This window comes from Amphiura filiformis, chromosome 15 (genome assembly GCF_039555335.1).
Source record: "Amphiura filiformis chromosome 15, Afil_fr2py, whole genome shotgun sequence".
Lineage (NCBI taxonomy): Eukaryota > Metazoa > Echinodermata > Ophiuroidea > Amphilepidida > Amphiuridae > Amphiura > Amphiura filiformis.
This window is the reverse complement of record NC_092642.1, coordinates 61,321,186-61,334,359: the sequence shown is the minus strand read 5'-3', so window position 1 is coordinate 61,334,359 and position 13,174 is coordinate 61,321,186. Positions and strand designations below refer to the sequence as shown.

General features: G+C 37.6%; 1 protein-coding gene across 4 annotated transcripts in view; it reads right to left on the bottom strand.

The window, feature by feature from the left end:
* Positions 1-13,174, bottom strand: part of LOC140171915 (transducin-like enhancer protein 4) — a 74,603-nt gene that overhangs the window by 14,825 nt on the left and 46,604 nt on the right. For all 4 annotated transcript variants that reach the window (XM_072195259.1, XM_072195260.1, XM_072195261.1 and 1 more), the window contains 5 exons: positions 11,390-11,443; positions 8,786-8,953; positions 7,066-7,201; positions 5,874-5,992; positions 3,340-3,422 (listed from right to left, as the gene is read on the bottom strand). In XM_072195259.1, the coding sequence (XP_072051360.1) occupies positions 3,340-3,422; positions 5,874-5,992; positions 7,066-7,201; positions 8,786-8,953; positions 11,390-11,443 (560 nt within the window). The remainder of the gene's footprint in view (positions 1-3,339; positions 3,423-5,873; positions 5,993-7,065; positions 7,202-8,785; positions 8,954-11,389; positions 11,444-13,174) is intronic.

The window sequence follows — 13,174 nt, the reverse complement described above, 5'->3', positions numbered from 1 at the left end:
ATGGTTATCACTATGGACCACAATGGCCTCATCCCAATGGCACAGTTCAATAACCTCAATTAAACAATCATAGTGAAAAAATTGACCTCAGGTTGCAGAGTATGAGTTTTTGTACCCAAATTTTCAAAGGTCATTCAATGAATGTACAAATGTATTAGGGTTAAAGAACTGTGCTCTGATAGATGAGCATGTTGTGGATCCTAGTGTGTATTAATCTTACCTTACTTCAGCCTCAGGCCAGTTCCTTAAATCTACTATCTAATCTTACATTCACATTTCTTATTTGCAACATGCTTGGATTTTATTTCGCAGTTCGAATGTCTGATAAATTTGCATCAGTGGCATAGCCAGGGGGAGGAGGGTAGTCTTGTCCCTCCCCCCTGTGGGATGCTGGTCAGCCTGATATTCAAAGATTTTTAGGCCTTTCTAGGTGATTTTAAGCCCATTTTTCGTCAAGTCCCCCTCTGGAAGTATCCTTGCCCACCCCTTTGCACCCTCCCCTGAAAATTGTCCTGGCTATTTGTATCTTTGTTGACAATTTGTATGTTTGTCAACAAAAGCTATAGTTTATAAATCGAAAGGTGTTTCTAGAAACTCTTGAAGGATCACTGAACAAATGAAAAAATAAAATGACGGGAATGCAACAAGACATACTGAATTCAAACTGCAAAAAACAAAATGGCTGCATGTTGCATATACGAACTGTAAAAAACCACAACATTAAGAATAGTGCCGAGCTATCAGAATTATTTCAGCCAAAAATTTATGGTGATTGTTTTTATAGACAACGCCAGTAAATAATGTGGTTCTTATTTCAAACCTTTTATAGTGCAAAAATTACGTCACCCTGTCATTTACGCAATGGTCAATATTCTCAAAATTAGAAGTAACTTTTAGGTCCTGGACTAAAAATGGATGGTATGCAAGTCCAACATAGGAACTGCATTGTCTTTGATCAGCCAGATATTTCTCGCAAATTTGAAGACAAAAACAAGTTGATACTCAAGAGCAATTAAAATGAACATTTCACACTTGATAATTGGCTTTTCCAGTTGAAATTCATACACCCCCTATGGAAGACATGACATTAATCTCCCACACAGGGGAGTGTAGATTTCAAATGGAATCACCCATTCAGGTAACCCCATTTAGTAATTCACATTCCCTGTGTGAAAGATTATAGTCATGCCTTCCATAAGGGGTGTAAGGATTTCAACTGGAATAGCCTGATGTCATCAAATTTGAATTCCAAACTTATTCAAAATACCACTCACTTTAGTCCTGAACTTCATTTAATCTTCTTTTGAGAATACGGGTCTGCTTTTTTTGTTTAATTTGGTGTGGAAGTAATATCATGTTCAGTCCAACCTCCTTTATCTGGCCATGATGGAGCCAGCATTGGCTGGATAAGTGAAACATTTGGATAAGTGAATTATTTCCAATTGACCTTTTCGGTAAATCCCATAAGCCTTTGTGAGTACACCTGAGATTTTATCATTTGATGTCATGCCGATGTTCGCTAAACTATGTGCGCATTGGTGTCAGACAATGTGACGTCAAATGACAACATCTCAGGTGTACTCGCAAAGACTTGTGGGATTTCCAGACAAGATCAATTCTGCCCTAAATGTCTGAAGTGCTTATATTGGGGCAACAACAGATCACCCAAACACTATAAAGGTAGTATTTGAGTGCTGTATGATCATAAACCTAGAGCATTAAACCAACGTGTCAAACCATTAAAAGCTTGTATTCGTATTATACCACCGCATAACAGAGAGATCCGTATTAAAAAGAGGTTCGGATAAGGGAGGTCGGACTGTACCTCAAATGTCAATCAAAAAAATGTGTTCAGACCATACCAAACTGACCCATGTTTGTGAACCCCAGTCCTCAATCACTTCTTCTCTGTTTAAGATCTCTTCAGCCACATAAAAAGGAGATGCCGTTTGGTGTGGCCACATTATGGCTAGTAATACAAAGACTTCAATATCTGTGCAAAATGGAGGCTCGGTTATCTTTTGTAAGTTATAATTCATTGCCTTTTCTCCAATTTAACCAAAAAAAAAAAAGTTTCACGCAATGCATGGTGGCCAGCTTAATTTACCATTCTTACTCTCAATGACAAAATCCCAACAAGTAGTATATTATTAATTGATGGCTTAAGTAAATTATCGTACAGGGCCAACTACCTCAGTAGAAAGGTTTTCACGTAATATCATTATCATGTATTTTATGTCATAAACAACAGAAAATGTTTGTGCGTTTGTCAGCATGCATGTGCAAAGTCAACAAGCAAAACAGTGGGTTTTTCTTTTTGTTTTAATTTTTTTTAATTTTCACATTGTATTTTAGTTCTTTTGATCATGCTTGGATTCAAAGAACAAGCAAAAAAAAAAAATCCCAATTTCGAGGAAGCTTAAGAAACCCACCACCATGGCCACCACCACAAAATAATCACAAAAAGAAATCGTCACTGTGATGCATGCAACACAAGGCAAAAAACATACTAGAAACACCCAAAGATGCTCTAAAACTTTGGTTCCCTTAAAACAGTTGGTATTGTTTATACAGTAATCCATCTATTTATTGTTCCATTCAAAACCGTTCAAGGTTCGATAATTTTGCAGTGGACGAATCGTCTCTTTCACTATCAAGTTTTGGTCATAAATGATATTAAAATTAATATCTTGTGTTTGTTTGTATGTGTGTGACTTTGGTATTCCGTGCATGCACAATTCTGTACTGAATATGCATCTAGAAAGTAAATGCATGCAAATTTGGAAGATTTTATTATTTCCTTTCAATTATGCCGATTAATGCGTAATGGTTACTGGAAAAAAAAAGTATTTGTAAAAAAAATATGGACCACTGACCACCATTCATGCATTGAAGATAATAGATATTAAAGTGATAAAAAATAAATAAATAAAACAGAAAAAAAAGACAACTGTGCATCCATTGACTACCATAGTTACTTCATATATTCATAACAGGACTTGGGTTCAAATCCCAGTAGCCCAGACCAAAAGTGATTGAGGAATTGAACCAAATAATGGCCATACATCCGGGGTGATCCAAACATGGGTGGTTGGCGAACAGACGGACGGACAGATGCGTGATGACAGAGTGAGTGATAGGTTTCTTGATTGGTGGTATAACGTCCCAGCACTATTCCCCAAACGCTTGGTTTTATACGATTTGTAATGTGATTTCACTGCATAAGACAGCCTTGTCCAGTGGCAGCGGCCGGGCCGGGTAGGCGGGGCATTCTGCCCTGGACCATGGCGGCAGCAGAGAGAGCATGATGATGGTGAAGAGAAGAAGCGGACAACTTACGGCTTTCCTCCAGCGATACCGGCCAGCCCTGAAATGCGGGTGTGTGAAGGAGGGTCAAATGGAACCTGGACATGATTGGGGAACTGCAAAACAAAAAAACACAAATAAAAAAATACACATCCATAGCTCAAAAAAGCTGTGCTCTTTGGACTTGGAGGCACATCTTCAATAAAAATGGTTGTTTTTTTGTTTTTTTAAAGTTTGATCACTCGGACATCTGTATTACATAACTGTACATTTAATAATTGGAGACAGAAAGAGAAAATAATACATGGTCCATGTTCATTGTCAATCAGACTCTCTACAGGCAATGATTACCGTAGCGTAACTAGAGACAGTGATGCACTAGTTACGCTAACCAATCACAGGCTTTGGGTAGTTTGATTGACAGTGAAGTCAGACCCGCACTATTTCTTTTTCTGTCTTTTACTATAAGCTTGTATTTTTATCCACTGATAACGTGTAATCGTATGTCTTCCGAATTCCTCAGGCTTGATAAAAACAACCTATTGGAATTAATCAGCTAAATTGCTCTTCTAGTATACAGAGAAACAATCTAGCTCATTGATTATCCTCCATTTTACTGTCCTTCTAATCCTATGAGAACTACCTGCCGATTGGCCAAAAAGAAGTTTTCATTATAATTGAACCAATCAGCAACATTGTTAGAATAATTTCACCACACAAAAAAATTGGGGTGAATTATTTCCAAAGCTCCATTCTGATTGGTGATTAAACTGAAGATATCATGTAATTGACCAATCAGAGGCAATGTTAGATCGGCAGGTAGTGTTTATAATGTGATGGACTAAAATGAGGAAGATCTGGGATTACAGGTTACGTGTAGGTGGAAAAAAAGATACAGGCCTTATTAATGTACTAGTATGTAAGACAAATGTATGTCCCTCCAACATGACCACATGAGCTCAAAGTAGCTTAAATGGGCATGTTATGAGGGTAGTGACCAATTTTCACTTCTCCCACATCATCATTATCCAGGCACAATTCATTGACCCCCTATACATCAATATAGTAAAAACAATTGACCTTTTCGGTAACCAGAATACATCAGAATAGCATAAAAGTGCACATGCATTGAAGGGTCACTGACAAGTGACTGCAGATATGAGAATGTGGCAGCGTGATCAATACAATGTAAACCTGATGACGTGTTATTGACCTTTACAGTTTGACCTTTTGTACAGTTAACATACAAACACACATGGTACATGCACAGGAAAAGGTCAGTGCTTGTACCATGTATTTTCAAATTGCTAACGATACAGGTCAAACTGACCAAATTTGACAAGTTTCAAAATATTGCTTAGCTTTGTCAAAAACAATGAAAAACTGAAAAAAAGAAGACAACACTAATGTTGATCCAGGTTTACACACTTAAAATAAAAATCAAGACTGCAAAAACAAGAAAAGCAGAATTTACAGTGTTTCTTTGCATCAAGCAAAATAATCAAGATTGTATAGCGTGCTTCCTTCAAATAAATTACCAGCTCAACACCATTGGGGCATTCTGATTGAAATTCATACATCCCTATCATGCCTAAGGAAGACACAACTTTATTAATCTTCCACACAGGGGGTGTATATTTCAAATTGAGTCACCCATTCAGGTAAACCCATTTGAAATTCACACACTCCCTGTGTGGGAGATTAAGGTCCATGTCTTCCAAAGGGGGTGTATGGATTTCAACTGGAATAACCCAACTGTCACACATGAAAAGTAAAGAGCAACAAAGCCCTGTGAAACATCAGCCAAAATCTTACAAAAACAAGTAAGATGTGTTGTTCACATGCGCAGCCAAAATCATAATCCAAATCCCACTCGCAAAACATTACTAACATCATTTTTTTTCTGTGCTAATTAAATTAGTGACACAATATTTTATTTCTAGGCGTCTACGCACTTGAGCTGGATAAACATGGATTATCAACGCTAGGGAAAGGTGTCAAATAAATCTAGTGACAAATTATCATGATGTTGCTCTTAATTTTATTTTTTTATGAAGATGAGTTTCAGACATGGCATGAGATATCTCAAACGGAAGTCATCTGACACTTGTTTGGTAAGTGCTGGTGTGAAAACAGGAATTAATTAATTTAAGCCGCCAACGTGACGTGTTAATAGCCCTATTGTATCAAAATCCAGTTCTTTCGTTTCTGCTAAATGTTTTATTTTAAGATCGTATGAGTTGTGTTCGACGTGAAATAATATTGTTCCAAAGCTTTTGATTTTATTAAATCAGGAGTCACAAAAACCAGCAGTGCACATATGATATGATAAAAATAAGAAATAATGTAAATTGAAAATGTTTTCAATAGCTGCTTTTTCAAATCTGGGACACAAATTTGCATTGTTTTGATTCAATTGTTGAATTGTTCAAGCGCAAAGAAATCAAATTTAGCTGAATATTTCATAACAAAATTAAAAAGTTGCACTAATACAATTTCATCACAGATACGTGTGCAAACTGAAGACAGGCAGACATACAAACAAACAAACAAACAAACAAACTTACCATTGGGCCTCTATATCCGCCTGGGGAGATATTATTATGCAAGCCAGCAGCTGCTACATAGGGGTGAGGGAGGTCACCGTGCGGCGGTAACCCTTGACCTGGCATGAAGGGATAGCTCCCTGGATGGGATAAAATGTACACATAGAATTACTAATTATTGCATAATGCATTGTATCAATCACACTAATCCATCTCTACTGACCTTAACCCCTGAGCACTACCTGCCGATCTAACATTGCCTCTGATTGGTCAATTACATGATATCTTCACTTTCATCACCAATTAGAATGTTGTTTTGCAAATAATTCACCTCAATTTTTTTTAGTGGTGAAATTATTGTAACAATGTTGTTGATTGGTCCAATTGATAATGAAAACTTATTTTTGACCAATCTGCAGGTAGTTCTCATAGGGGTTAAAGCAGGGATTCTCAACAGGTGTGTGTATGCCATAGACTAACAAACTACAGATGATCCAACAAATGGCAAAGTCCAGCATCATCTGTTCAAGCAGAGCCAATCATTCCATGAAGCGCATGCACAAAAACGCTACACCCACTTTGTCGGTTACAGCATATTTTAAAGCCTAATAAACCCTTTATACGACTCTATGATAGGTACACAACACTTTGTGCCTGACTTTTTATAGACACATGCTTATCAAAGGATCGGCCCTCATGAATATGCAAGATTTTCACTGCATACAAAGCACAGGACTTCGCCTGTTGGTGCGCCATCTGTGCCACTTTAATCTATGATGTATGCACAGTTGAGGATGGTTAAAACATCAACATATTGCCTTTATGTACATATTGGATTGAATCTGCTATCAGTAAATATTTGCTGTAAAATGCTTATTTAAACACAACCCTTATTTAGATGATGTAAAGGAAATAACACGGTACTTAAGCATGTTAAGTACATTTTGAACAATCCATTATAAAAATGAAATGAAATAAAATATCATAATTTGTGTTTGTTTGTATACCTCCGATGACTGGCACTTGGACTTGACAATCACACCACCAAGTAGTATAATTAACATGATTGCAGTATAATTAACATGATTACAGATGCTAGACTCTATCACAGACTACACGTTTAGTTTAAGTTCAATGCAGGGCTTATTTGTCTTACAGTAATCTAGAGAAGGCGACAGGATCACTAATAAAACAGTGCCCTCGTGTTACTTACCTAAAGGTGGCACTTTGCCAACGGGAGGTTTGATACCGGGCACGCTGCTGCTTGACCCTGGTGTTGCGGCGCCCCCACTTGTTGGGCTTTCTGACTTTGCGCCTGGTGATGTTGGTGGCTTGCTATCCTTTTGTTGCTAGTTAAATAAGAAATTGTTTCATTTTAAAATCACTGCAAAGGATATGGTGAGAGAGTGTAGCTTTACTAACATTGTGTAGCTTCCATTAAATAGTGTTTCCAAACAAGTGTGCGAACACTAGTTTAAATAGAGTTTCAAAAAGTGTGCGAACACTGGATAAATAAAGCCAAAACATAAGAGGGCTGGTAAAGCCGATTCCAAGGCTTCATATAAGGGGTGTAATTTCCGTCCCGAGGGAAAAAAATGCACAAAACTTATGTTTTGAAATATTAACCAAATTCAGGGAGTGCCAAACAAAGGACCCTGGCCTAGTATAAACATTGGAACTGATTAATTTAATAACCAAGGCTTTGGTTCACACCTAAAAGAACTGCTCTGTCAATGCTTCCTTTGAACCACACACTGTTAGCTAAAACTGGCAAATATCGAGAAAAAATAAGGCACTTGCAAAGGACCCTGGCCTAGTATAAACATCCCACCTGCCTGATTAAGATGAAATATTAGCATGGATTCCACCTGCCTTAAGATGTTAGCTATAATAGCACATAGCACATTACTGTGCGTTATCATTACTATAATGTTGCAGGAAACATCAATTTGTATGAATGCTGGCACACAGGAAATAACGTTGACACACTGCGCAGAAAACATCGCAATTGACAAATCAAGTATACATGTTAGTAGAGCACCACTGCTAGGTAACATCCATTGAGGAAGGCGTTAACGACATGTTTTCATTATGTTGTTGTTACTGTGCTGCACTATACCTACTTAACACATCTACTTAGGGGCGAGATGAGCAATGCTGTCAATGTTTATATGATTTGTACAAATTACAATTTAGGAGAATGGTCTCATGAGGAATTTTTTCACAAAACTCTCAACCTCTCATTTGTAGGTCAAGATCTCACAAGTAACATTTGTTTGGATCTTTAGTAACAGATCCAGGATTTTAAAAATGGCCACATTAACATCAAGGAAGATGGTTTTATTACTCAAAAAATGATCAAAAATTTTGCATTGATTTGGGAAGTTTTACCAGGAAGGGAGGCTCATGCCTGAGCCTAGAGACCAAAATTCTCCATTTTGCAAATGTTAAATTCTGTGTTGTTTTCCGTTTTCTAAAAATAACCATAATAAAACCAATTTAGGGAAATACCATTTTTTTTCATATTAACAAAAACAGAAAAATAAATGTCAACAATATTGACATAAAAGTCCTAAAACTGCAAATATATGACCACTAAAGGCAAGTAATGACAAATTTGAAGTAAATTTCACTAAATGTATAGGTTTGTGCATTCTGTTGAATGTACAATGGAAATTAAACCTGAATAAACTAAAATTTTGCCTGTTGTTGCAAAAGTCCATTTCGGTTTTCTACTTGGAATTCAGTGAAATTTCTCAGTTTTCCATAAAACAGAGAACTTCGGGCTCTACCTAAGCTCCCTACGGATGTCGTTGTGATCACATATTCATGTACGGTGCCATATTGTTGCAAAGCCTCATGGGATACCAGTATTGAGCGGTATCTCTACAGTGTTGGGCGGTATCTATACAGTGTTGATGGTGTCTACTTACATTCATTCCACTAACACTCAAACCATCTTTGTGTTTTGAGTTTGGGGTGCTGGCACTGGACGCTATGCTATTTGGTGAGTTGGGACGTTCCTTCTTTGGTCTGTGTTTGTCCGTGTTATTTTCCCTGGGTGATGACTGCTCGCCATTTGGTCTTGGTGATGGAGGGTCCTAGATTAATATTGAAAACATCTCAACCAATCAATCAAGCAAGCAATCAATCAACTGATCATTTTACCAAGGATTGCTATGAATATCTATTCCACAACCATTTTAATTTCTTGGAACTTGGGGGATGGGGGTGGATTAAAACATGTCCTTTTTATTGAAGGGCTTCTATAGCAAGATGCTAAACATCTATTTCACAAACATTAATTTCTTGGATTTTTACTTCTGGGGAAATATTTTAAATTTTGGTTTTAATAAAGGATGTTTGGCAGGAAATGCTTATAAATCTTGTAAGGTTTCTTATTACTGGAAAGTTAGGGACCACTATGGACCACAATGGCCTCATCCCAATGACATAGTTCAATAACCTCAATTAAACAACCATAGTGCAAAATTTGACCTCAAGTTCCAGAGCATGAGTTTTTGTACTCAAATTTTCAAAGGTCATTTAATGAATGTACAAATATACTGGGGTCAAAGATCTGTGCCCCTGATAGATGAGCATGTTGTGGATCCTAGTCGAATCCAAATCAACCTGCAGTCTATATTTAGACACATACAGATAGCGACTACACTATTTTACTGGATTTTAGTGAATACAGTTTATCCTAACTAAGCATAAATTGACTGTTTCTACCTTTCCAGTGACTACAACATTTACCACAACAAAGAAGAAAGATAACCTCACAACATTTGGCTATTAGCAAGCATGCAAGTACACCCGTTACCAAATACTCGCACATGAATCAAGATTAGAATGAACAGTCCATTCCCCGATGACATCATCGCGTTATCTTCCCCCTACAATTACCGTCCGTCATCACCGATTCGCACCTCACCTAATCACATGTCACAAATCATGCTATGCGACAGAGAACCTAATCGGCCGCTATAATAGGGGGACCGAGCGGAGATTAATGCCACAGACCTTGGTGTCATCACACACCAGGCCGTGATTATTAATGCCAGGGATTGCGACGTCCCCATGCGCCATGACTCACCTATATTAAATAGTGACAAAACAAAGCCAAGTGGGTTTTTTTCAATGAGGATCTTTGCCCTCATCGCCACACTTTACTGATTGCCTGCGACGTGCGGCTGGTTGCGGTTGGGTACAGGAAAACCTATGATTTAGTTACCGTTTCCTGATATCGACAACTCGGTGATGGTGCTTGTTTTAAAGTAGTTCGGGCAGGAGTCGCATAGACGGTCTTAATAGAGAACATGACTGCTTATTTCATATGCACCCAGGGGGATGCTTATTATGATGCAGCTACAAGTACAGATTTCCACGCTGCATAATTCTGCACTTTTTTGTTTTGTTAAAAAAACGCATAACATGCACAAATCAAACATTTCGATAGAAATTTTTACTTAGAATACAAATTCTATATTTTATTCCATGGAGGGAAATGGGATTCAAAATATCAAAATCAAAATCTCAAAATAACAATATCATTTTACCATTTTTTGAACAACATTTTTATATAGAACATAAATTCTTATATATTTGATTCCATAGAGGGACATGGGATTCGCTTCTCAAAATATCAAACTGATCTCGGAATATGTTACATGCACTTTTAACCACATAGGTATGTCATATGAATAATGCAATCTTGTTCAGTGGTCTAGAAATCAAAGCAAGTGGCTAGTGCAATAGACTGAATAATTCGTTGTCTGGGTTGATGCCTCGTACTAAGCAAATAGGTTCAACAACCGTAAGTCAACATTTTTCAAATCAACTTTTTTTTCCAGCAGACGACACCTAAATAAGCTCATCAAGAAGAATCTGTCACTTTGATCTCAAAAAACAACCTCATCTGCTGGCCGCAGTTTTCTATACGCAATGTGTTTGTATGTGGCTCATGAACTTTGCATGTATCAGGTGCAAACAAAAACTCAATACTTTAAAACTTGAGGTTAACTTTTGAGCTATATTTGTTGAATGGAGGTTATTGAACTATGCCACTGAGAATGAGATCACATTGGGCTATTCCAGTTGAAATCCATACACCCCCTGTGGAAAACATGACCTTAATCTTCCACACAGGGAGTGTGAATTTCAAATGGAGGTCACTTGAATAGGCATCATCAAGTCCAATAAAAACATTTAAAATTTCAGTCAACCACCCCCACAAATTCTGTGAATGTGCTAAGCTTGTAACATTTTTGTTGATATTGAACATGTTGTCTGCATACACTAGGATCCACAACATGCTAATCTATCAGGGGCACACTTCTTAAACCCTAATACATTTGTACATTAATTGATTGACCTTTGAAGATTTGGGTACAAAAACTCATACTCTGCAACTTGAGGTCAACTTTTGCACTATGATTATGTAATTGGGGTTATTGGACTATGCCATTGGATTGAGGCTATTGTGGTCCATCTTTGTATACATAGAAGCATAAATAAAAGCATATTCTCCTTACCTCATTTGACACATCAACAACAAGGTTATCGTCACTCTTGTCTCCGTCGCTGTCCTGTAATCAACATCATACAACATAGTATAAATAGATCAATTAATAGATGACGGAGGCTACCATGCAAATATATACATTGATTATGAGCAAAGATTATTATAGTTGCCATGGAGATTATTTCACAAATAACTCGTAAATCACCAAGCATCTCTACATATTTTGACTCGTGTTATGTAAAAGTACAATAGGCCAATGACTGTATGTTAGAATGATTTAAAACTCGGCATGATGACATACTCGCAGGGGTTAAATCACAATAGCATTACCGGAAATTTAAGTAAGCTTATCGATGCATCTCTATGAATTTCTTGTAAGCTGTTTTTGATCAGGCGTCTTTATGAGGTCCCATGTGTGTCGTCATTAAAGGGAAGGATGCACACGTGAATCAACCGCTACTTCTTTGTCCTGTCTATTGTCTGGTCGCCTGATTAATGCGACCCAACAGACACAGACGAAGAAAAAGTCAATAAATAAATAACATCTTTGACACCTTGGTCAAAGTTATCATAATTGATCATCCCGTTTCCCCGAGTGGCCCTGTGATTCATTGCCAGAGTTGGATTTGACACGCTCGGATGCAACAATCCATGCTAAAAGAAACAACACTACCACCACATCTTGATTATCTCACACAAGGCTTGCATTCACCCGTGCATGTCAGACAATGTGCGAGTCAACAGGAAAAAACCCTCGACCGAGCATCGCATCTTCATGCTGTGCGCTCATGCCCTCACGTCGTCTCCTCACGTCTCATTTCAAATCACTCGTCCCCATATCCTGTTGAGTCAACCAAATTTTTAATAATAAAAAAATCTGTACAACTGACCCTGTATAGCCTATCATGATAACACACAGTAACCCTGCGAATTTGATCTCAGAAGGAGCTGGGCATTTCAAGGTCCCTTGGGTCAGGTCAAAGCCCATGACAAATTCCCTCTTTCCTCCCTCAGCTTGACATAGCAATTTTGTTGGGCGCTCTCCAATCTTCCAAACTGCTTAATCCCTAACTATTGCTCCCCGGGGAGATATCCTGAGCCTTCTCGAGAGGGATTTACGAGGGTGCAAAGTTGTGACAGTGTCAGGACGACCGGTTTTCACCGCCCAATCTAGAGATCACACATACACAAATTTGGATATCCTGTGGTCTTTCCCTAGCAATCTAGGTTTGATAGGAGACTGTCTAATACTCGAGCCAACCGCGACTCTCCCTAGCTATGTGGTCGTGTCGAGGTTTTCCTATGAGTACCATAGCATCTGTGCACTTTTCAAAACGTGTTTGCTTGGCCTAGTGAAGAGAAACGTGCCAAGAAATAGAATCTTATAACTGCAAATATCGCAGCTTCGCAGCTTTGCGAGTGCTTTCAGTATTTGCCTCGTTTTACTTCTGTCTTTTCCAGTTTGTTGCAATATGAATTTTAATACGGAAAAAAATATACTTGATTGCGGTTTCTTTGATTGAGCCAAAAAAATCAACTTAGGTGATGTGCAAAATGTCAAATCAAACAACGATCAATTTACGATATCCTTAATACATTGTGGTACAGTTTTGGCAAAATTTGTGTACAGCTGCACTCTGACCTATCATGAATTTTTTGTGTGATTATTATAAAATATTGTAAATGAAAAAAAAAAAAAAAAAGAAAAGTAGAAAATATTGTAATACAATATAAGTATTTTTAATAATAACATTCATGATTACAATAATTAATAAATAATTAAAGCAATTTTCTG